Raw genomic sequence first — 25,340 nt, 5'->3', positions numbered from 1 at the left:
TCACAGTTAGCACATTACTGAAAGCAACTGCAGCTAGATTTTTCCATTGTTTTAGAAGGACATCAGTTAGATGGAGGGGATCATTTCACTGCCATTTATGATTATTACTCTACCACACATGCTGGATTTGTTTGGGCTCCCTGCTAGACATGTTCTGGCAGGTTTGGGTTTTTAAATTGAGTAAAAGAAAAAAAAATCCTTGAAGTTTCATGTAAGACAATATAATTGTCACTGTCAGGAATTCCGTAAGGGCCAAGAAAAGTAACTATTTTGTGAAGGGACCAGACCATTCCCTTCTCCTATTACATCTTTGCTATAATATGCATTAATTTATACGGAAAAAACTGGAAATAAAGCATAGCTCCCTCTGTCACATTTGTTTGTGGAACTAGCAAATAAACCATAATAGATACTGCTGTCTCAGCACTGTAGTGCCCAAGCTGCCATTTAAAACTGAATGCTTTAACTCTGAGATGCATTCATTCAAAATGAATTGTGTTGGACCATCACAGTTAGTTACAAAATAAAGCTGCTTTATTTTACAGTTTCTCTTCATGTTGACAGGTGTCAAGTTCTATTACACATTCCCTCTCACCCACAATCACAAAATACAAGAATTTAAAAATCATTTCAGTGCGTTGGTAGAAAATACACTTGCATATTAATTTGTTTGCAAAATCCCAGAACAAGCTGTGCAGAAATTCTCAAAGGATTTTTAACAATGAAGTGGCAAAAGGCTGACAAATTGTATTTAAAGGAAACTTTTACAGTCATGATTGGTCAAACAGCACTGAGAAATGACTTGTTATTGTGCAGATCAGCTTTGGATTAGGAAAGCCTTCCCTGCCATCAGGAGTACTCCTAAAAGCAGGGACTGGAGGGGAATACAAAATGCAGATGGGATGTTAGAAAGCAGCAGAACTACTATGACTGTAGTTCTAGAGTAATTCCTGTGTGTACTTGACTAGACAAACTCTTCCCCTGCAGAAGCTAACTGTGTGTATTTAGTGTGGTGTAGTGATCTTCTCCCCCTGCAAAAGCTGAAAATTATTATTAGCCTTGCAAAACCATCAAAAACACTCTTGAAGGAGTAGTGATGGGTTTGTTTTTTTTTTTTTTAAATTAAAAGCAACCAAATGCAGTAATCTAGGCCTTGGATATGTTTATCCCTGTGTGTTATTCTAAAAAGGCCATGTCTAACAATGTCGGGGTGGGCTTTATTCCAAACCTATTGGAACACCACTATTCTCATCTGTGTATCTAAGCACAACACCTGGCCACAGATACTATGCAAGGGATGGGGTAGGGACATGTGCCCTTTCTCATTTTTTTTTCCTCTCTTACTTTTTACCACTGCACTAGGGACGCTTACTCTTCATGAGAGACATAGACAAGAACCAGAGGAAAAAGCCCTTAAGGTTGAAAATTTGAATGTACCTGGAACCTTTCCTTGGCAATAGATTACTGGTTTTCCTTGGTTCAAATAGAAGTAGTTCTGGTTCCCAAACACAGAGCTGGGCAAGTTGCATTACCTGAGGTGAATTTTGTTAAAGAGCATAATGAGCACGAACCTCCCAATACTGTACTTTCTGCTTTGAAGAAACCTTTAAATATCTTTAAGACAGTTGCCTAGTTAACACCTAACTAACTTTTCTGTGCACATGATACAGGTTTGAATTAATGATTGTCTGGAAGATACATATAGATGAAGAAGGGAGAACTACACCTGTTCTGGACCTTCTGACTAAAGTACCAGAGCAAGGTAACGTCATTCACTCCAGAGACCGTTTTTGAGTAGAACGCCTGTCCCCTTCTTTGCCCAACATACATACATCTCTCTCTTTAGACAAAAAGGAAATACATCTTTGCAGAGCCCAACCAGGCAAACAAAGCCCAGTTTAGCAAGCAGCTAAGCTTCACCTCTTGTATAATTTAAAAGGGCTTACAAAAACAAGTATGTCTTCATCTTCCAGACAGCAGGTAACCTGTTTTATCCAAAAATACAATGCTGACAGCTATTTTCAGTTAATAGTGCAACTGTTTGAAAATAATGTTCATTGTTACATTTTTCTTGCAGTCTTGGAGCAGAAGATGGCAACTATTGAAAATGCACCTGCCTGCTTCCGAAGCATGCTGCTTCTGTTTGGGATTGAGACAGCTCTCGAGAATCTGATCAAAGTGGTTGGCTTGGAAAAATGAATAGCAGCATGACTTACAACAGGTAGAAATTTCAAAAGTAGTTTTAATTAAGATATTGTGTTACACAGTCTATAATTTTATTGAATATAAACATTAAGTTATTTTCCATTTAGAAACCATACTCATAAAACATGCTATCTGTACAATTATGGCACGTTATATATAAATTGTCATGACATGAAAATAAATACAGCCATTTAAATACAAAAATGCCAAATAAAATAGTTACATGTACAGAGTGATTCCATTATAAATTTATCTTTCTGAATCATTAATGTACCCAGAGTGGTTTATCTTCTTAACATTTTCTAGATACCTGGAAAGTGTTAAAAGATCATGCACTGTCAAAATCAAGTCCATAAAAATCCATTTCATTTCACAGCTCTGTAAAAGTACAGTGATTTTAAAATGACAAGAGAACAGTAAGAGACTCCTAGAACAAAGAGTTAAATAGCTTTCTCATTAAATTAGGGTGAAAGTAGACAATTTGAAGATTTCAAAGACATACTATGCTTAAAAAAAAAGGGAGGGGGTAACTGTATGAAGTAACTTTTTTCCACAATGTAAGTGTTGAGACAGCATTAAACTAAGAAAGGACCATTACACTTCTGTAAAGAGAGATGGACGAGTTAACTACTGCTCGCTGCAGTGCTTTGTTTTGATTTCCTAATTCTAGGAGGAAATTCTAGCAGGTAACACATTACAAAAGCATCACATTTCATGTATTCATCCCTGAAGAAACAAAACAGGTTAGACAGATGCCTTGTAATCTTCCTTCCCTTCCATCAGATGTACCATTAACTTATTTGTGAGCTCTCAGCATTTTTCCAGAGAGCTCCTGCTCTGCACTAGCTAGCAGAACCAAACCACCTTATCCAAACCAAACCAATGTGATTGTAAGCCATGTCCTTCTCAGGTCGAGAGCAACAGTTGTTGGTCCTGGAACGAAGGGGCCAAAACCACCAACTAACTGTGGCCCCTCAAGTAATATTAGGAGACTTCCTTTTCAAGTCCACAGCTGCTCTAACCATACAAGCAGTAGAGCTGCCTGCTCCATTTCTAAGTTATGACAAAATATTTTATAGCAATGGTGAAATAGGTGGAGAAATCAAGAACTAAGGCAACCATATGTTTATAATACCATAATTTTAAGAATCCACTATTTGATCACTGAAATAGTCTCCTACTGTTCTGGTAGGTCAGGAAAAACTGACAGGCTGGATTGGTTTTGGTCAGAATCTACAGCTGAGCAATGCCAGAGATTAAGTTTTGATGAACAGCAACTCTATAATAAAATACCTTGTTAGATGTAAGGCAGACTGATTTCAAGTTTGGAATCCAGTAGACAAGCTGTTTTATCCACTGACATGTTACTGGTTTAGCTAGTTTTGTGTAACCTTTCATTTAGTTCATCTTTAGCTCCTTCTTGCATGAAAATGAAACTGTTCAATCAGCACATACATTTCTATTTACACACATACAAAATGTGTGTAAAGTTACAGCATAAAAACCTGCAACTTTCCAGCCATGGATAGTCCTTCCTTCCTCCCCTTGTCTAACAGCTGGAGGATTTCTGGATTTAACAATAGCTCTCTTTCCCCCCAGATTTTCTTTGGAAAGAAGGGGTTATTACCACTGCCCACTACCAGCTGATGGCACTGTTGAAGTATCACATTTCAGTGAGAGCAGCCCACAACCCTATCCCAGAAAGGCACACTGTCACCTGGAAGTGGAATACAAGAGACTGCTAACATGGGTCACAGCTCACAGCAGAGCTCTGTTGCTGTGCGAGTGCTGTTACTCTCCATTTCCTGTTTCTTCCTTGAGTTGTGCCAATATACAGGGTTTTCTGCTTTTGCTTTTTGAATTTCAGGTAAAATGGAACAATTCAAACATTACACCAAGATCCCAATATAAATATATTTTTTTAAATGTTAACCTACACTATTCTGAAAAACATTACCAGTAAGCACACACTGTATCCAGGTAACAGCAGTTCACTGTAGCTTGACTAGCATCTCTCTGCACATTTCAGGGTGTGTAATCCCCCAAGTGTATGGGAAAAGCGGCTGTAGATTTTATCATACTACCCTCAGTTTTGAATATATCCTCAGTCTCCAACTCAGGATCCTCCTTGAGGATGGCTTTTACTGCAACATCTCACAAGACTTCAGCTGCCCATACCAATGTTTACAAAGTAAAACCATCATTAAATTGCTCAAGAGTGACACAAGCTTAGCTCCAGTACTCATCATGAGAAAGTAAGCCCCTGCAGCTTCAGCACAGAAAATCAGATACTGTCACCTTTCTTCTGTGTCACTTAAAAAGAAGGAGCCTGAAAGCAGCTGCTCACACGTGTGCGGTATCAGTGAAATAATGCCAACATTTGACACAATCTGAAAGACCTGAAATAATCTGTAAAACTCGGAATATATTATTCTTATAGCTCAGTTTAAGTTAGGTAAGAGCGAGCTGTGGTTTCACCTTCAATAGCAGCATATAATGTATAAAAAATAAAAGACCAGTATGTCAGATGAGTTAAGCCCAACTATCACATAAAACTCAAAGACGCTTACCTTTAACCCTCTTCACTTAGTTTCAGAAGCTTTAGGTAGATACAAGGTGATCTCAAACCTTCTGGAGGCAGTGTGGTGTTCTTAATCTCATGCATTAGTACTGAAAAGTGTTCTGCAGTAACATGGTAGTTCCATAGATCAGTAACACTTGAGTAGCCACTTCAGTTGTATTTTCAGTGGACTTAATGCTAAGTTTTAGACTGGGTCTTGTCAGAGCATTCCCTCTTCCTAGGAGGCATGAGTGAGACTCGAAGCACAAGCTCCAAGGCATTTCTCTTGTTAGTAATTAGGTTTTCTATGTTAGTGCAATACTTCAGGAAACCTTTAGTTCTGTGCTCTTTCCATTCTAAGGAAGTAGACTTTTAGTATTAATTTGATCTGTCCTCTAGTTCCAAGGTATGGCACATTATCTGTTCTGTCCTATTAAATACATTCATTAAGGTTATATAGCAAATGCGTGGTTTAGTGCTATTGCATGTCTTTGAAAAGGCATACCAATTAGAAATCATTTCTTAAAGCAAAAACATTCACAGCTGAAAAATGCACTGAACACAATAGAAAAGAAAAAAATCACCATAATTGTATTCCATTAATCTTTCACTTTCTAATGTGTTTGAATAAAAATAACCTTAAGGAAACAGTTACACTTTATGGAGAACTAATGTGCAGTCTTCATTCTCCTTGAAGAGATTGGACATAACTGGGTCATCTTTGGCCTGTACATTCTTCAAATAATAGTTTACTATCTTGCCATCAAGTTTGTACTGGTGAGGAATGCTTTCATATGGTTTTAGATCAAGGTCCAGGACAGAAACAGAAAAGGTGAATCTTGATTTGGATGTTAGTACCACAGGTCTTTGCTCAGAGCTGGAAAAGAAAACCATATTGCACATCTGAGTCACTGAAACTAACATTTTTCATTCGTGTATCCCTAGTCCCCTTGCAAAAGTGACTCTAATGTTTATCTTGGAATTTTCATGGGAGCCTAAGAAAATAAACTTCAGCTAATGTAGCTCTTAGGAAACTATAGCTTCACTAGTCTTAAAGTGAACTTGCTGGCACCTCTTCCTGTTGTTTCCCTTTCAGCTTCCACATGGCTTAAGTCAAAATATTACTCTCAATTACTGTCTCTTTGTATTTAGTAAGTCTAGTCTGTTTCTAGGTGGTATGCACACAAAGCCACAGCCTTATCAGCTACCAGAAGCAGAAAGAATCACTGCAACTCCTACTTAAGTAAGTTCAAGGTAATACAAATTTAGTATCAGAACTAGTGTCCAAGCATACTGAAGGATGGAGGGCTTAATATTAAGTCAGCCGTTGCACAAGTCATCTCCATCATCAACATTTTATTCAGAACTGCAGGGCAAATGCAGGAAACAACATTATCTAAAATAACAAGGCTTTGGTAAAGCAAACCCCCCTACATAAGAGCAGACTGTTATTGCTGACACAAGTCAAAATAGGTAATATTGTGGCAAAGTCTCCTGCCTTACAGTGAAAGATGTCACCTCTTGATTACCTTGTTTTTATTCTAATTAGGCAGTTAAAGGCAACTCATCTTGAAAAATCTCTCATATGAGGACACCAAGGCAGAGGAATTGTACCTAGTTAAAACCACATAAATCTACTATGAACAGTCATCAATTCAAATTTCAAGAAGGGCGTAAATATAAAAACCTTCACCTTTTTACCAACTTAAAGCTCTTCAGAAACAGACATTTGTCCTAAACGTCTTAAATGAGAACTCTGCCTTACTAATATGCTCACGGCCAAATATTTGGACACCCCCCCCCCTCCAAAAAGCCCGCCACACTTTTTAAAGTTACTTGAATTGACTGAACCATGCAAACAATCTTCAATTTCTAACCGAGGAGGAGTCATTCAAAAGCAGGTCTCTCTTACCATTCATCTTGTAGACAGGGTGAAAGGGCAATCATGATGGAGCAATCTTTAGCAGTCATTGCTATTCTGTACTGCTGCACCTATAAACCATAAAAATAACATAAATTTTATCTTGTATTTATGTTTGCCTTTTATAAAGAACAGTATTCTTTAGTAAAGGCATTAGTATAGGCAGTATATTAGTACTTTAAGAGCTGGAAATTATCTCTATAACAGATAGTTAGCAGGACCAAGTGGTTTTACAGCATCCTGTGTAAGAATCATGTTTATTTCCTACAGCTACTTTTCTTGAAGGCCAAAACAGCACCAGTTCATGCAAATAATAAATGCTTCCTCAGTCTAGAAAGAAATAACCAGCTTTATTCTTCTCTCAAGAACTGGTGCTAAACTTGTTTGGTTTTAACTGCTTCTGCCATAAAAGTACACTCTATCACAATTAAGAACTTCAACCATACCAACCTCTGTCAGCCAGCGGTGATGCTAACACACTATCCAGTGAGACAGGTGTTTATTAAAATTGACAGACTAAATAAGCTTCAGCAACATGCACAGGAAAAGTACCTTAGTTAACGCAAATGCTACTGTCCCATCATCTTCAGTTGAAAGATCTAGCAGCTTCTCATAAAATGCTTCATTGTAAGGTCCGTCTATCTGTAATGTACTTCTAAATAAATTTTAAAAGAAGATTTACTGACAGCCAAGATGATTTACTGTTTTTCAGTGAGATCCTTCTTCAGCAGCCCAGATACTCAGATTAGAAGAAACCAACAATAACACCGATAAACATGGCAACAGTTTAATACTTAAAGATCTAACCAACACCATGACCAGTCTCCATTATTCTCATATCACTCAAGATTTGCTACTGCTTAGGATTTGGGTTGGGTTTTTTAAAAGATGAATCATTCTTAATCCACTGCCACCTGCATATCACCACAAGAACAGTATTTTTTTGAAAAATGGGTAAGTTTCAAAATTTATGACAGCTTGCAGGAGCTCCCGGAAGCCTGGCTGAAAACATTGGGGGTACACACTTATCTGACAAGGCCCTGCTCTGCCCCCAGCTTCATGATGTGTGCCAGCAAAGGGAAGGATTATTTGGCCACCTTCCTTCCCATGTTAAATACGTGAACTCCTGAAAAGCTGAATGTGTAAAAGTGGGGTTTGCAGCACGCAAACACCCCACAGATGAAAGAATACACTTTCTAATTATTTGTTGAATGTATAAATATACAAGTAAGCCACACTACAAGATTTAAGCAGAACTTAAGGCCAAACCGTTGCCCATAAAATAACCCTTCAACTCCAAGAGGAGTCCAAAGAGCTGAAGGAGCACAGGCAGCAACGTCTTGCAAGTGAAGCCAGAGTGCCCTCGTGTGAGCAACGGCAGAATTACAGGGGCAAGTTACAGCCCGACAGTGCAGCAGCATCCAAATCAAGGCTTTTTATAGCAATTATTGTTACAACTAAGAAGCTTTAGTTGAGAACAAATGTAGCAGCTTGCAATGCCCAGTATTTCTTCACGGGCAAGAAACACCATAAGCTGAAGATTCTTGTGCCTCAAGTATGATTTGATCACTTGTGATGTGGGTTACAACCCAGCCTTTGGAACTATTATCATGCAACGAGGGCAGGCTGGGCAATAGCAGATTCACACCTTCTGAAAGATCTTGCAGGCACAGGCTGGATTGCTGCTGAATATCAAATTTGGGGTTTTAAAGGGCAGGTTGTAGGTAGGCCAATACAGACTTGAGTTACTGCAGCCATAGCCCTAGCTCTGCAGGTACTGAATGCAGGAGAAACCAACCATCTGTCTTACTGTACCTTTCCTCAAATATACAACCTCCACTACTAAGGAACAAGGCATTTTTCTCTCTTACCCTGTTGTGAACTTCCCATAATCATTACTTAAAAATTCAGGTCAAAGTGACTGGCAACAAAACTTTTAACAATAAAACTCATCTTTTATGTTATCTGGCATTTCAAATTAGAAATTCAGAATATGCAGTATCATAAAGGAAGGGTGTACACAATATAATAAGGGAGAACAAATGGTCATGTCTGCATAGAGCCAGTCTTGTCTGTGTACCTACTTAATGAGAACTGGAAAGAAAAGCCATCAAGTCTTACCTCTCTTCAGGAAATTCCTCCAAGTACTGCTCAACTCTACTGTACAAAGGATAGAGTCCCTCAATATCCAGCATGTCAAGCATCTGAGCCTGAAGGGTTTTATAAAGGAGACAACCCCTCGGTAAACCAGAGCTTTCCAATTTATGTTTACCTAGAAGAAAATGTATTTTCAAATAAGGCAGACATGAGTGTCATCCAGAACACTTCCATTTCCAAACACTGATGTGCCAGGTGCATGTACTAACCTTCACATTTAAACAGCACATATTTGACTGCAGAATAAAACACCTGGTATACAGCTCTACAAATTACTCAAAAAAAAAAAAACCAAAAAAAACCAAAAAACCAAAAAACACCAACCAAAAAACAACGCACCAAAACCCACATACTTCCATTGCAATCTACTTCTGAGTCTACAAGAGAAATTTTTCATGAGAGTTTGAAGTCACCACAAATTCACTTTCAACAGTATGAACTGTTGCCAGAAAGTCATTTAGCATTTCAGATATCACATCTTTTTAATACAGTATAAACAGATTTGTATTTGCTATCATTTCTGTAAGATAGCTCTTCCGCCAACACAATACAACAAAACCAACCAGCAATGAAAAAGCTCTTCCTCAAAAAGCTGTTTGCATCTTGAATAATTAGAGCTTTACAAAACTTAGGCACTGAGGAATTAACGTTATTTAGTTTTCCAACTCTCACTTCCCATTCCTTTTCCCTCCAGTGTTTGCACCTTTCTCTCTACCAGGAGTGGAGTAGTAGAAGAAAAGAAAATGAGCTACACCCTGGCTGGCGAGGGCTGACAGGAAGAGCAGGGAAAGGCAAGAAACAGGTGTCATGTAACAAACCAACCAAAGCGCCAGACTTCATCAAACACAACATAACCATTGTAGGTATTTCAAACGAGTGGGGAATTTATATCAGCTCAACCTGGTATTCTCTTACTTTTTTTTTTTTCTTCACCTTCTGAATTGATTTTTACCCCTGTCATTAGGTACAGCACTAAAACTGCTCACTACAAGGTCATATTAAAAACACTTATCTAGCAGTTATGCAGCTCAGAACTCATTTTTTAAATGTCACTAAAACTCCAGTTTCCATTCCCACGTTGGTATTAAACAGCAAACGAGAGGCAAAGATCTGAATCATTACGTGATAACAGTTAATTACTGACAACGCTCAAGAAATTATTTCTTACCATTTCTTACTAGCTCCTTATTGAAAGCACTTGCTTCACAGTAGCTTCTTCCTTGTGAAATGGGAACTGTCTTCATATCACCTGCCCTGCAGGCATCAGTACTACTTAGTAGCGTCGTAGTTATAACATGGATTAGTTCTTTAACAATTGTCCTTGTACAGTGTGGCCCACTGACCAACCCATTGGAAGGAAAAAAGAAAGGTTTTAAGTGACAAGCAAGTTCGTTCCAGTCAGACACACAGTCCTGGTCATCTTTACAGCCATAAATTAGCTCCCCATTCTGCAAATGAGAAAAAAAAAAAAAATTTAGGCACTTCATGAAATCCAGTTATTTGTACTTAGTTAATCAAAGCATCAGATTTAATATTTTAAGACACATAGCACAGAAAAATGTTATTAATTTAACAGTCTGCATACAAATATACGCATTCCCAATCTCTTGCAAATTTGCCCTCTTAAGTTTAATCAGATACCACAGGTAACAACCTTTGAATTAGGACCAAAAAGCCCATTTAAATCAAGTGCTACTTTCCCAACTTAATCAATTGTAGGTAATTAGAACAATAAAAGTGAACTGATACTTAGCACATTGTCCTATCGCTTCTTTCTCAATAATGTCAATAGTGAAAAAGCAGCATATGAAACAACCTTCTTTATAGCCAGATTGGAAAAGGGAAAGCCATAAAGAGGGACAGAAAAGGTGTGACATTTGCCTGTACTAATAGAAAAAATAAGACAGTTCATACAAGTTTAAGTTATTCAAATACTTGGTTTAATATTGGAAATAAATTGTAAAGAATCTTATTTCCTAGAATTAATCTGAAAATCTGCATAAGCCATCAGTTACTGCTTTGTATTTTTCCTACATTAATGCCATAGAAAAGGCAACTTTTTATTTCCTCAGTGAGGCATGCTGTGCATTTGGCCTTCATGAATGCTGTAACAGTAATTGAAAAAAATACCTGCAGCAACATGCAAAGTTCTTGATCTTCTTCCTCCTGAATAAGCACATAAAGTTTTAAAACTTTGGTAATCTTTAAAAGTCCTTTTCTATTAGTTGTTCCTTGGCGATTCTTTCAGACTAATTACTTCTGGGAAATTATTACTTACCTGTCCTAACTTGAAATCTAACTAAGAATTTTCCTGTTTTCTCCTTTTGGTGGCATCCAATAGCGATGGTGCCGGTTAGGATCTTGACTGTTCAGATGCTGAAGTCAAATTGTTTAAAAGCCAAGACAAAAAAAGCAAGGAGAGAGATTTGATTGTTTACCTTAAATATTTTCAAGTTGTTCTGTGCCTCCTGTAATAAGCTCTTCAAAGCAAAGTGCATTCTCTGTTTATTTCTAGGGGGAAAAAAAAAATAAATAAAATCCAAGAATGTTTTCTCAGAGTCTTTAGATGTTTACACCCAAGCCTGGAGGGCTCTGTGGAATCCAAACTGGGCACCTGAAGTGAACACACCCATTAAGCATGTTACTCATGCTGAAGTCAGTGCAAAGACAAAGTGACTGTTCACAATTAGAAATTCAAATCTGAGTAATCTAAACAGCTCTTAGGTTTAATGTTATGTAGCAAAAGGCACTGGTACATCAATAAGCAACTCGTGATTTCTGAAACAGGTGTAAGGAGGTGTATAGCACCAGAAATACTCACTGTAAAAGTCAGACAAGCAGGCTTTGATCATCCTTAATACTACACCAAAAGTCAAAGTAATCTGAGAAAGAAATCGGTAACACAAATTTGGGGGTAAAAACACAGAATCAAGTTACACACTTACCCTGAGAAGAGATCCAATGGGCAATATTTACTTGGTCGCTTCCATTTTCCATTTGCTACCTGTTGAAAACCCACACCACTGCTGTTAATCACTCTTTCTGGAATAACTACTCTCAGTTACTTTAACAGTCAGGTGTGCGGCACTAACATCCTGTCTTCAGAAGTCCGATGACATTTAAAACCCTTTGAATGTAAAATTCATTACTACTATGGGTCCTCCTACTCATGTTTAGCTCAAGTCATTCAAATTGCATTCACAAGTGGAAAGCATGGAGAAAGGTAACATTCAATTACAGTAAGGCACAGTTACACGATTTCAGATACATAACAGACATTAGTCAAATGAATTCAGTGTGTGTTCCATGCTGTTATAAGTTACAGAATGCCACCATGCATTTGGTGAGCTGTACTTGAAAGAAAATTTGACATTGGAGTTTACCCAAGCAACAGCATTAATAGTCCTCAAAGACTAATATTGTATGTTTGCTTCCAGCTTCCCACAGAACTTGTTCCATCTCTCACCAGATTCACACAAAACAACTCCAATGTGTATCCACCTACTATCTTTAGTCATATCAGAAATTTAAGCAAGTTTCAACAGGAAAGCAAGACTGGAATAGCAAATAAAGCACAGTACAGTCAAAGGAAAGCAGGATGACAAAAAAAAAAAAAATTACCTTTAGATGCTGATGCATACAGTAACGGCACACCTTGTGCTTTATCTCCTGTGAAACATGGCTGGAAAAAGGAATGAAGCCACACTTTGGCTAAAACAAACAAACAAACAAGATTATAAATATAAATGTATTTCCTTATAGAAATATAAGGGCACACAATATGCAAATCTTTCCAGTTAAATAAAAAAAATACCAGTCAACATTCCATGCTTAAAACCTGTATATTATTCCCAGTTATTTTAGAGTCCTCACTTAGGAAATAAGGACACACGAAACTGCTGTGGCCTACAAAAAAGCCCAGTAACACCTGGGAATTTCCCAAGTTTTGAAAGATCGGGAATTGGGAGGGGCGTATTTCATCCTATGGGTCACAGTGAAAGCAGTGAGCTCTGCCTTAGCTCACTGCTGCATTCCTTTGAAACTGCTCTCCTCAGGATGTACTTAAAAAATGCAAACAAAACCCCCAGAAGGATCTTCTATTCAATTACCTTAATCTCTATGCAGAGGATTGGCCGGTGTTCCACAAAACGATTGGTCTGCAGCCTGGTAAGATTAGGAAGGCACATTGCATAACCACTAAGAGTGTCCATATCTTTATCACAGCGAGACTCTGGGGAAAACAAAACAAACACCACGAACAAGAAAGTTAGGTGTGTGGATGTTTATTTTACTCTGCAGTTGTCTTGTCCACCAGATGGGGGGGGGGGGGGGGGGAAGCAAACTTAGAAAGACAGGACACAGTTTAGCAGGCTTTAGCCAATTATGCATTTGCATAAATTTGCCCTCCCCATTATCAACACGTGTTTCCAGTTTCCTCAAAACTGTCATAGGCACACAGAGTGCCTCAAGAGCTGCTTTTAATGGCCAGCTCCCAGCTCGACCCAAGAGAGGCGTCAGTGAGGCCTGACACAGGAAGGGAGCGCATTCAATTGGCTGACAACAGGTAAACAGACTTACTACTGCATTCAAAGACGTGATCTCATGTTTGCTTAGTAAAACTGCATGAACTACCACCCCTCAGTCTAGTCAAGAAGAATCTGTGAAAACTAACAGGAAGATCATAAATTATTCCGAAGTTCAGGAGAAAGTGTAAATCTAAACAGAACCTGCAAGTAGCTTCGCTCAACTCCTTAGTCTGTATGTAGTCTCTTCCTAGCCATTCCAGTGTTTACATCAAAATAATAAAGAAGTGAAGAGGAACACAGAAGGAACAAAAGTTAGCTTCCCCCTCCTCACAAGCTCACAACTTAAAACAAGAATTTCCTCTGCTAAGGCCACCCTTTTAAAAATAGCATTTTTTTTTTAATATAATCCTGAGAAGAAACGAAGTAGCAAAATGGCTTCAGACTAAGATTAAGAGGCATTATGTAGGTAAAGCCTTTAAATAACCTCCCTCCACACGCATCCTTTGGCACAGAGAAAGGTCTGCGAGATTTAATTCAAATTTAACAAGAACATACACGCCTAGATTTTCAAATACCTGTGTTACTAAAGAGACATACAGGATACATGTGCTCTGTTATAGTTTCCATTGCTAAGAAAAATGTCCATTCTGAAAAATATATTGCAATAGAAAAAAAAAAAATCTCAGAAATGGAAGCCTCTTTCGACATCAGCCTGCAATTCCATGCTGTACTTCACTAGCATGAGCAAGAAGAAACCTCCTTTCTCCAACAAAATGCTGGGGTTTGTTTTCTTTTCCCAAACTGAAGCAAAAGTACATCCACGTTCAGCTGAAAGCCACTTGCCAAATCAGACAGACCCAGAAATCTGAACTATTAGAGAAGTTCCTTCATAAGTTAGACAGGCTTATGTGAAAGGTAATATTAAAGGAAATTCTTTCTTTGAGGTTTAAAAAGAAATTCCTGTTAAAAATGAACAGTGAGATTTGCTGTTGTAAAGCACTTGGACAGCTCCTCCCAACCATATTTCTTCCTCTAAAGAAATCCCCAGGAGCTGCGGACACAAAAAATTTAACTTTAAGAAATAAAACTAAATTCTATCATTCACTTCTACCAGAGTATCATTGATTTTGTAACTTTTATTAGACACTACTTACTCTCCTTGCTGGTTTCTGGCACTGCGGAACTGTTTCTCAAAAAGGTAAGGACAAGTCAGCACTAGTGTGTCCTGTGCTCACTATATGTAAATTAATTCCATTTTTTCCTGGATCAAAGGCGTCGAAGTACTGGCTACAGTACTTGGATTTAATACCACATTTTTCTTCAAGGAACTTTGCTAAAGCAGGCTTTTCTGGCTGTTTTCAAGAACGTTTGAGAACATAAGATGAACACACCATGAGGAACAACATCTCTTTGTCCATTTTAGAGCTTACACCTACCTGTACTTTTAGCCACATATGAAGAACAATGCACCCAAGTGTTGCTAAGATCAATTGACACCAAATTCTGTAGTGCTTCACCTCACACGGAATGTGCCAGAGACTGCCAAACTTCAAGACTTACAGCATGTTCCAAAAGGTTTCACAATGTCAGTACACCCTTACCCCACACACTTGTCCCCTTCAATCCCCACCCCATCCAAGGGGACTAGAAAAATGTACTTGCTCTTCACCTCTGGATGGGGACCCCAGCACAGCATGTAAGATTCAGGAGAAATCAAGCACAGCCCCATATCCTGGAGGTGCTCATTAAAGGCAGCACAGCCTGTAACACTGCAAACCCTTGCAATGAGAGATGCCCAGCTCTCAGGAAGAGACATGAAAAGCTGGAACGATAAGTTGCACACAGCTTGAGTGCTATGACTCAGAAGATGCAAGATGCTTAGCCCCAAGCGAAATACTAACATTGAAAACAAGACAATTCAGTGTGGAGTTTCTGAAGCTATCTTCCTTCCAAAGCCCTGCTGCACAGTCCAGGAGAAGAAACTGATGGAATCAAAACAATTATTTCGGGACACATCTTCCACCTCCCTCACTGACCTTTGTAAAGGACTTTGCAGCAAGTTGCAAGCTTGTTCAAGAATTAACAAACACAGGCTTACAGAGGATCTCTTTCCCCAATCTGATGAAACTAATATCAGATGCAACTTTCAATTCTAGAACACGCCCATTTCTTCACAACAAATTTTCAACTTGTCATTGTCTAAACGTTAAAAAAAAGCTTCCTCATATTCTGAGGTATGATGCTTTTTTACTTTATAATAAAGCAAAATGATTTACAGCTTGAGGAAAGCCCCCTTTTTAATGCTATCCCTGGCACTTACCTGGCCTCTCTGGCTGAATTTTTAAACAGAGCTGTCTTACGAAGTCCAAAGGCAGTTGAATAATTTCCTATTAAAAAAAAAAAGAAAACATATATTTCAACACAAAAATTAATATCCAGTTTGGGGGTCTTAAAATGGAATACCAAAGTTCAGTGGATATTAACAACAGTACCCTAAACTATACAGTCAGCAGCTTCTCCTTCTGATTTACCATCTATATGAAGATCTGTACCTGCAATCACATGCAATACTTACTCCACTATGAAAACCAAAAACCAACTTAAATAAATGCATGAGAAGGAACATTTTCAGTGAAAAGTTTCATGTGCATGAAGAAACCCGCATCATTTTGTCCTTTTCACAAACGAAACAGTCCCATTTCATTCCGTCCCACGTCTCGCAACCCACCCTTCCAAGGCAGAATTGTGTAACTCAAGTTCCAGGAGAAGGTGTAACTTTTCCACTCAAATCTCTGATGTTAACTAGATCTGGCCACCCTGAAGAACAGAGTGGGTGGCAAGGAAAAAGGTTACCTCTGACTGCACAGAAAGCTAGACAACTCACATGAACCTGGTTTCTCCCCTTGTTTTGCAGTTAGTCTAAAAATCTCTCTCTCACTTCTCACCTTATGCAGGGCAAAGAAATTACCATTCTTTTCATTAGGAGCTTGAAATAGCTCAAACCACAGTACAATCCAATCACCTCATCAGCACAGAGCAGGATCTTTGTTCTGATCCAAATGCTTCATGTGTGGGTACGTGCGCACCTGCGTGTGTATATATCTATCCATCTTCCTCAGGAATATCTGCAAACCCTATTAATTCCTGTTACTGGCTCTCAGTGTTCCCCAAAACACTTCAGTGTTTACAATGCATAAGCCATTTATTTTAAGAATAAAACATTTACCCCATGGTGAACATAGTTCTCCCCAAAGAACTGCTTCATGACATGTTTTCCAAAGTCTACGATGTTTTGCAGATGGTGTAGTATTTCCTCTGGAGTCTGGAAGACAGAAACATGGTAATTTAACTATGGAATAATGATAAACAACACTCAAGAATACATACACATACTAGTCAATGATTTAGCAAAGTAGCTTAATTGCTCTACTGAGTTTGGTAGGTCAGTGCACCTTGAAATTAAACAGACACATGAAATGTGCTGGCTGTATTTGTTTCCTCACTGCTGCCTGAGAGGCCAGGATAACCAGGAAAACGGTCAGAAGAGATAATGATTCTTAAGTTTCAGGGGAAAAAAGACAGAGAAAATGAAAAAGGTGGAAGTGGGGGAGACTACTCAAGATCTCTGTCTTTGAGTGTTATTCTTAAAACAGCTCAAAGAACTGTAATAGTCAAAAGAGATGCACAGCATGCCTTCTTACCAACAGGTTAAGTGCAAGAGAGGCTTTGAGTGTTGTAAAATACATCACCTGGAGATTTGGAAGAGAGTGGCCGCAAAGACTGAGCCACATCACAAACCTCTGCATGAACAGGTACAGAATTTGCCATCTGTCCCGAATCCTGCCCCAGACAATGACAAATCCTACTATAATGTCATCTTCCATTAATTTTATGAAGAAAACACTAAAGTTCTTCTACAAGACCAAAATGCCAAGCTAGATAAAAGTGATGCTAAACAAGTACTGGAAGCAGGACAGTGACATTAGTGCAGTCTGACTCTGACAGACTTCTGCTCATTAAAAAGGTACCAGAGCAGCTTTACAACAATATTATCCCATTCCCAGCACTCCAGCACACTCTGGTTCTCTGCACAGTATTTTATTGTCACTACAGACAATCTCCAAGCTCCTGTATCCTTTTGTAACCCAAAACTTTTCTGGAAAAACACTACTTTGCATACCACTGTACGCTATAGAGCACTAAACCATACAGATTTACTCTTGGGATTAAGTAACAGCGGAGGAAAAGAAAGTGCAACACTCACGTCCAAGTTGTAAAATCAGAGAGGAAAAAAAACATAAGCAAGAGAAAAAAAATAAATGTTACACTGTAGAGCAGAGTAAGAGAAAATAAAATGCTAGGAGGACAACACTCAGATAATGACAGAGTCTAGAGAAAAGAGGAAAGACCACAACCAACACAAATGAAACGTGTTGAGATTTGTAAAAGGAGATTGTCACTAACCAGGCAGTCTAGCTAACTTTGTTTTATAATACCATCACAATAGGTAGATTCCCCCCCCCCCCCCCAACCGGAAGGATTTGCTACCTAACAAACTTACACAAGTTGTAGGACTAAGAAAGATTAGTTTGTTACTGTAAACACAGGTCTGCTAAGACTACATACTGAGTTTAATATTCTTCCTCTAGCAGGATTCATTTTCCAGACTGAAGCAGCAACGCATAATACTGCAATATGCAATAATGCTTTACAGAAGGAAAAGTTACTACAGTAATACACATTACTACACGCTTGCTTCAGTAACATACCGTACTACATACTGTTACTTCAGTATGCAAAGCACTAACCAAAAAAAACAATCCTTTGCAGCAAGTAGGAAAAACACAGTTTTTTCCAAAGCACTTGCACAGCATTTCCATCATTCTATAAAGGCCAGGACAGCACTTATTATTTAAAATGCTTGGCATATTGTATGTAGAGTTGTTTCTCAGAACAGCTCTCCCTGAATCCTTTTGAGAGCGCCAAAATAAGCTTGGAGTCTCTTCACAACAGGCAATCTTCCACAGCTTATGTCTTAGAACAAAACACACACTGATGCCCGAGTAACTTCCTCAATTGCAGTCATCTGGTCTGAAGAAGTGTATTTAAGAAAAAATAATTAATAGGCAACAAGATGTGCGAGCAGGCCACCCACATGGGTATGCAAAAGGATGTTTTACAGCAGGGTTGCTCAATCTGTGCTTCCCAGGAAGGCCAGTGCCCCCATCGCTAGTGCTGAACACGCCACGATCCCTCAGAGGGGAGTGCCGGCAGCCTGAGCCCCTTCACTTCTCTCAACCAGAGGGCAGAGGAGACCACCACTGGGGAAACCCCTGCCCCCACCCCTCTACTCTCTCCCCGAGCAGCCTGCAAACACACTGTACCATTTGTTCCAGGCTGGGGAAGCAGTTGCTTTGCGGAGGGGAAACCCACCCCCGCCCCCCAGCAATTTAAAACCTCAATAGTTCCAGTATCTTTCCCAGCTGATGAAGTGGGAAACGGCAATTCTGAGCACATACTATAGCAAAAACTTCAATTTATATACAGATTTCTGCCCTTTTAAGAACAACATAATCCTTTGTTTAACTCATACAAATTCTGAATGGTCAGAAGGAATGTCACATCATCTCATACAGTAACAGAAATCTCAGCTAATTCCCACTTACAGATTATTCTGACCTGGTTTGCTGATGTACATAGTACCCACAGGCCTTTTTTTTTTTAAACATATACATACATATACACACACACACATACTGGGAAATAAGCATTTTGGAAAATCAGGACATTCACTGCTGCTACTACTACTACTACTACAAGGAAAGACTCACCAGTTAAAAAGATCAATGCAACTTTAAAATTACAAATCGAGCTTATGACACCTGCTCACCTCCTTTTAAAGAGCAAATATGTTTGATATACTCTAAACAAGAAACAAAAAACAACTAACGGGTTACTGGAGCATCACCTTTCAATGTTAAAAACCACTAAGATGAAAAGCTTTTGAAGGACCCATTACTACTGCCAGCTCATTTAGCAAAACACTAAAACTCATCAGGTAAGTTCTGTACAATAAAAAGGAGAAAAAAAAAATTCATGCAGAAGACTTATACACTAAAATTAGCAATATGCAATTAAAATCATTCCACGAGTCCCGACACTGGACTTTCTACTCCAGAAATGCAAGCCCATGAGTTACATTATTGATTATTTTTCATTAAAACACTGAATTGTAACAGTAAGATTACAATTTGCAATAACACCACCTTGTTTAACTACTAGATTATCTAGTCCCAAATTCATAACCAAACAGTATAAATGCAAAGCAGCATCCAGACTTATTTACCTTTTCTGAAGGAGTTAAGCAGAAGAGACCAAGACACATTTGTCCACATCTGAATTTCAGTATGGATCTTACTAGAAAATATTTTGCTTCAACTGCTTCTTTCAGAGTTGTTTACACTGGATAAGCTACAATGTTGTGCACAGATATATAACACTTGATATCCTAACTCATCTTGCATGAGTCAGAAATACAGATTACACCTAAATAACATTTTCTCCTCTACAGCTGTCATGTTGCTACGTCCAAGTTTGTCCCAAAACTGATTCTCCAGGACTTTTTTACAGATCTAAAGATATAATATTTAGTCTTCCATTCTGCTCCAATAAAACCTGATCCTTTAAAAAAATCAATCACCAGAATAATTAAATATATTCAAATTACATCATTGTCTATTTAGAGGGCAAAGCCAAAAGGAATTGTCTATCACTAAAGTCCACACAATCACAATACAAGGCAAATACAGATTGCTGGAGCTGGCCACTAGCCAGCTCTCCTCAAAATTTAACACTTCTACATGTAACAGGGGAGTTTGCTCTGATAGTGTGCATTTATCAATCTGGAGCACACACTCAAAAGAGACACTGTTTAAAATGCTTTCAGAGGTACACTCCGCCACTACCTGCATCCACAAATAGCCTTTTTGCTGTTACAATAAGCAAGAAGAGAAGCATGTCTGTCTGGGACAACTCTGAATGGAAGTTTTGCTAACAACTGTTAGCAACTTTTGTTAACAAGTGTTTAGAAACTTCTAAAAAGCAAACTCTCAGTGCTTCATCAGCTACAGCCCAGAGAAATACCTACTGCGATCTATCTCTATGCTTTGTAGGATTCTGAGCAATTTTACTCATCTGCTTATGCAGGGAAAAAAACCAACATTCAAGAACCTGACCAGTGTTCAAATACTAACAGAACACCATGCCCAGGAGATTTTTTTTCTTGTGTTTCGCTATCCTAATCCAAAAAACTATATGCATGCCAAAGCAGTCCACAGAAGTATTATCAACTTCAACGCTGTGGTGGGTAACTGAAAAGTCACTTCCTGGCTTCCTTTGCGACTTCGTCACACTGTCAATTTTTTAAAAACAATTACTATGCAACAATCTCTTTGGACTTTAAAAAAAAAAAAAAGCGGCAAAAAAGCTGGTACTCGATGTTTTGTTTTCTTAAATAAATGGCAATAGACTGACTTTTTACTTAAACTTGTGGTCTAATTCTCCCCTGCTATATTAAAAATTGAGATAGGCACTGTTTTCCTTTCTTCCAATCCACTGGATTCTTCCCTGTTCTTGTAAAAGCTCTAAATATTATTATCTTGGTCTACTACAGAAGCACAGCGTTTATTTTTTAAATCCTGCCTCTATAAGTAGATCAAAAACTTACTTGAATCACACTTTAGTTTTACCAGACTTTTTTTCCAAGTAAAATAGTAGCAGAAAGGCTGTCAAATAACTCGTATATACACTGTGTTCGTGGGTTTTACCTTCCCCTGCTTTCCTCTGATCTACTTTAACAAGGGACAAAAGAGAAGTTTCTAAACTGAATGCATTTTGCATTCATCTTCCCAATTTAAAGCAAAACAAGGAAAACACCCTTCCTATATTGTTTACTTTACATTCATCCTTGTTTCTTTTCTCCCAAAATTAAGCACTCGTCCGTCCCCCCCAGCTCTCAGTACAGCTGTAATGCTTTCTATATTTCTTTTTCATCAGAACAGTTTGCCACTGAACCTTACAAAGCCGTGGCTCGGAAGCTGCTGTAACTCAAGCCATTCCCTGTCTCAGGTAACATGCCCTAAAGACTACTCACGGGGTTGAGGAAATGGCAGGAGGTGCAAATTCTGCCTCTTGTGCCCTCTTTTTTTCCTCCTTGGAGCACTGTGTTGACACTTCACTTTTACCCTCCACCTTTCACTATTGATCATTTTTTATCCCTGTTAAAGCAAATCTAAGGTAAGTTGCTTCAGTTCCTTCTCAAGCAGAAAAACCTTCTGCCACACTCCAAGAAACTGGTAGACTGTGTCCCTCCATGATCTTTTTGCAACAGACAGGACACTAAAATCACGCACTGACAAAGGCTATTCTGTGAATATTTCATATCTTCATCCAAATTCCATGGGGTTTTAGCTACTGAATAGTTAGTCAACAGCAGACTTTTATCACACCACTCCTGTGCTGTTCCTCTGCTGCCCCACCTAGCAACAGACAGTAAAACTTTCATTTCTTCCTCAGCATCACTGCATTCCTACATTGATATGCAACATTAGCACTTTCTCTGTTGCCACAGCTATCCTTACAGAAAGCCGTACCTTCTACATATTGCAGTCTTACAATCTGTCCTGCACAAAGGTCTTGACATCAGCAGTCACATAATCTTAGTTACGTAAGAGGACCTCAAATTTCCTCCTGTTGCCAAAACTCCTGAAATACAGGCACATTTCAAAACATCCCCTTATTCTTTCTCCTATCAGTCACAGTTCTTTCATAGGTTTCCTGTTTCTCCTCAGCCCGGTTATTAGCTTACCTGGGGGCTTTTATCAACAGTACATGTTGAGTCTTACCTTATTCTGGTTTGGGGGGGACTTCAAAAACCGCAGCACCACACAGCGCTAAAGAAAGATAGGAAAGAATATGGTTTCATTAGCATTTAAGTACATTATAATTCCTGAACAGCAAAATTGTCTGATTCCCCAATTTACCTCATCTGAGAAATTAAGGGAAAAAAAGGCAAAATAGACATTTTAGATGGTTATTTCACTCAACTTGAAATCAAATACATCAATGTCTGTTCCCAGATTTGCCATCACTTTAACAAGGCAGCCACTCTGCGTGTCCAGTCACCAAGTGTAACAGGTGAAATACTCCCTTAGCTTATAGCACTGCTCTGAAAATCTCGTAAAACACAGTATCAAACAAACAGAACAACACCCTATCATTTTTGCGCCAAAGGTCTTTGGGGGAAAAAAACGTAAGACCCACTTAGATATCATCTGCTTACAGTATCAGCACAGCATTACAAAATATTAAGGAGACACTTAGCAGTTACGAGCAGTAGCTACACAGCTCTACTTATAAACACTAAAACCCTACTACTTCTAAACTTCCAAAAAGTAAACATATAACATCGGGACAAATGCAGCAGGTTTCCAAACATATAACCCTAAAAAAAAAAAAAAAAAACCACCACTAATTTTTGTCATTTTTACAATTACTATCATATTTTATAACAATTCAAAAACCCTCATATTTTCAAAGTGCACAAATTCTAAAAACATCCTCAGCCTTTATTTTTAAGAGTTCAGATACAAAATATTTTGTAGATGTCCTAAGTAAATTAGGCCTTTCTCCTTAAGCCTATTAAGAGAGTGTCTTTCATCACAGAAGTCAGCTGAAGTATCTTCCTCTCAATAAAATCTTGCTGAAATTAACCATTACACTTGGTAAATAGACTTTTGATATTAAAATCAAATTTTGACATAGTACTAAGGAACCTGCAGCCTTACTAGGCAAGGCAACTCATAGCCCTGTCTCCAATTAGTCAGTAAATATCTGATCCTCAAGATATTTACTCCCACTGATATACTTCAACCTATTCAGATAAAATGTGAATAAAAGCAACTGGGCACCACAGTAGGTAGAGACAAACAGCTGTTTTCTGGAGTTACCTCTTAGCCACTCAGTGTCTCCATTTGGATCTTTCCTAGACACACCAAAGGATTACATTCTATTTAAAGCACTACCAAAAAAGTACTAACACTCAGATTCCCTGACAAAGATAATGCAGGCAAAATGTCATAGTTACACTTTGGGTTTATGGAATCTAATTTTTCCCTACCGAATGACTTGCCATTAAAAAGCCTCCCATAGCACAACAGCACCAGATATATTCCATATTTCAGGGCTGAAAGCTGTCTCTGGACAGTGCTGAGTGGAAGAGAGCAGCAGTTTTATTACCAACATGTAGAGAAAGAGCAGGAGGAGAAAAGCAGAACAGATGACAATGTGTAATCCAAAATACTAACAAAACAAGATTCAGATTCAGACATTGCTAGTGACACACAGAAACAGCCCCTTCAATATCTAAAAAGTCTCAAACCAGCATAGATCTTGTAGTTCACTCACATCTGGAAAACACTCTCAGGTAAAAGGATACTTTCCTGAATTCTGATTCAACTTGTCCTGCAAGATCTGAACAGCGTAAGTGTCACAAAAACTAGATAAACTGAACACTAGTTATAATCACCTGGATTTGACAAGATTGCTGGGTGACACTTAACTTATTTTCTCTCATTAAGACCTACACGTAGATAACAGAGCTCAGGTCTGATGAGCCTGTATGCTCTGTGTATGCAGTATGTTATTTTTAGTGTTTCAACTGTTTGGATGCCCCGCTTTAAATATTCATAAGCAAGTGGATCAGTGATGGAGTCATCTGATCATCACTTCTAATCAATTCAGAAACTTGATCCTGTAGTATTGCAAGGGTGTTGCAGATATTTATCTATTAATCAGTTCCCAGCCAACAAGCTTCCAACCACTGCTTTGGAAAACCTGATTGCTCTCACAGGACTCACTACAGTATTTGTTCACTACCAAATCATTTCTGAAGAGGCATGCTAGGATAAAATGACCAAAACTATATATGGCAAAAGAAGAACACACTGCTTGTCTAAAGAGATCAGAAGGAAACAGAGCAAAGTTCAAACAAAACTTTTCTGCCACAGATGCACTTCAACCAGTTGGCCTGCACTGTGCCTTAGTAAGGTTATTAGATGATTGGAGTAAAAAACAAAAAAACCCCATCCAACACACTTTTCTTTTTGGGGGGAAGGTTTTCAGCTAGCTCCATCCCTTTGTGCAATTCAATACACAGTTACACAAATACACTGCCACGGTACAAAGGTTAACCCATCAGATGTCAAAGATGCCAACTGTTTCAGAATTACTACCGCTGAAAATATTGGCCCACATTTTTCATGCTATTGCATTACTGATTCACTTGACTGATCCTTTACTTGGAAATGCTGTGGGTGGTTGTTGCCACGAGGGTTTTTGCCAGTTATCTTAAACGCCTCTGATTTTTTTGTATTTACAGATTGAACAAAGATGTAACATGCTTATCTGCATGCAAAAGAATGGCCCAAATCCAGAAAAGATTTCTTAAGAGGTTGTCCCTACTCCTTAGCACTTTGAGAATCAGATCAACTAGATCCTAATGCTCCCTAAATTTCATTCTCTACATACACCTCTGTAAGCCCTTCCACTGCTTAACAACACTTCCATCAATGCACTATTACCATCAAAGTGTTTAGTTAATTGGATAATAGTGCCATACAGCCAAAAAGATGAAAAAAACAGGCTGTAAAATCAAGCAGAGAAAAAAAGAAACAATGCATGGAGGTAGGCAAATGTAACACATGAAACATTAAGAGGCTTCACATCTTTTGAAGAAGCAAGACAAGCTAGAAAAATACTGAATTCAAAGGAAGAATTCTGTCTACATTTTTTTTTAAATCCTGCAACCCTTTCTCTGCAAGTATGTTCAGCATCCAGTTAGTCACAAATGACTAAAAAAAAAAGCCATCAGAATATCAAACATGACTGCTCTTACTCTTCAAGTAAAGAATTT

At 38.4% G+C, this 25,340-nt stretch overlaps 2 protein-coding genes across 6 annotated transcripts in view; one reads left to right on the top strand and one right to left on the bottom strand.

Annotated features, from left to right (window-relative positions):
* The window catches only part of CENPP (centromere protein P), a 165,706-nt gene extending 150,606 nt beyond the window's left edge, over positions 1 to 15,100 (top strand). For 2 of the 3 annotated variants that reach the window (XM_052779033.1, XM_052779032.1), the window contains 2 exons: positions 1,671 to 1,762; positions 2,078 to 2,441. In XM_052779033.1, coding sequence (XP_052634993.1) covers positions 1,671 to 1,762; positions 2,078 to 2,199 — 214 coding nt within the window. In that variant the 3' untranslated portion in view covers positions 2,200 to 2,441. Of the gene's footprint in view, positions 1 to 1,670; positions 1,763 to 2,077; positions 2,442 to 14,792 lie in introns of those variants that run through there. The other variant, XM_052779034.1, reaches the window with a different exon arrangement.
* Positions 2,715 to 25,340, bottom strand: part of IPPK (inositol-pentakisphosphate 2-kinase) — a 35,240-nt gene continuing 12,614 nt past the window's right edge. For all 3 annotated transcript variants that reach the window (XM_052779023.1, XM_052779022.1, XM_052779024.1), the window contains 12 exons: positions 22,273 to 22,320; positions 16,596 to 16,691; positions 15,690 to 15,756; positions 12,953 to 13,074; positions 12,465 to 12,554; positions 11,789 to 11,847; positions 11,282 to 11,354; positions 10,012 to 10,291; positions 8,808 to 8,958; positions 7,239 to 7,341; positions 6,678 to 6,757; positions 2,715 to 5,642 (listed from right to left, as the gene is read on the bottom strand). In XM_052779023.1, coding sequence (XP_052634983.1) covers positions 5,417 to 5,642; positions 6,678 to 6,757; positions 7,239 to 7,341; positions 8,808 to 8,958; positions 10,012 to 10,291; positions 11,282 to 11,354; positions 11,789 to 11,847; positions 12,465 to 12,554; positions 12,953 to 13,074; positions 15,690 to 15,756; positions 16,596 to 16,691; positions 22,273 to 22,320 — 1,395 coding nt within the window. In that variant the 3' untranslated portion in view covers positions 2,715 to 5,416. The remainder of the gene's footprint in view (positions 5,643 to 6,677; positions 6,758 to 7,238; positions 7,342 to 8,807; positions 8,959 to 10,011; positions 10,292 to 11,281; positions 11,355 to 11,788; positions 11,848 to 12,464; positions 12,555 to 12,952; positions 13,075 to 15,689; positions 15,757 to 16,595; positions 16,692 to 22,272; positions 22,321 to 25,340) is intronic.

The sequence above is a fragment of the Harpia harpyja genome, chromosome Z, assembly GCF_026419915.1.
Source record: "Harpia harpyja isolate bHarHar1 chromosome Z, bHarHar1 primary haplotype, whole genome shotgun sequence".
Lineage (NCBI taxonomy): Eukaryota > Metazoa > Chordata > Aves > Accipitriformes > Accipitridae > Harpia > Harpia harpyja.
This window is presented reverse-complemented; position numbering and strand designations above follow the sequence as displayed.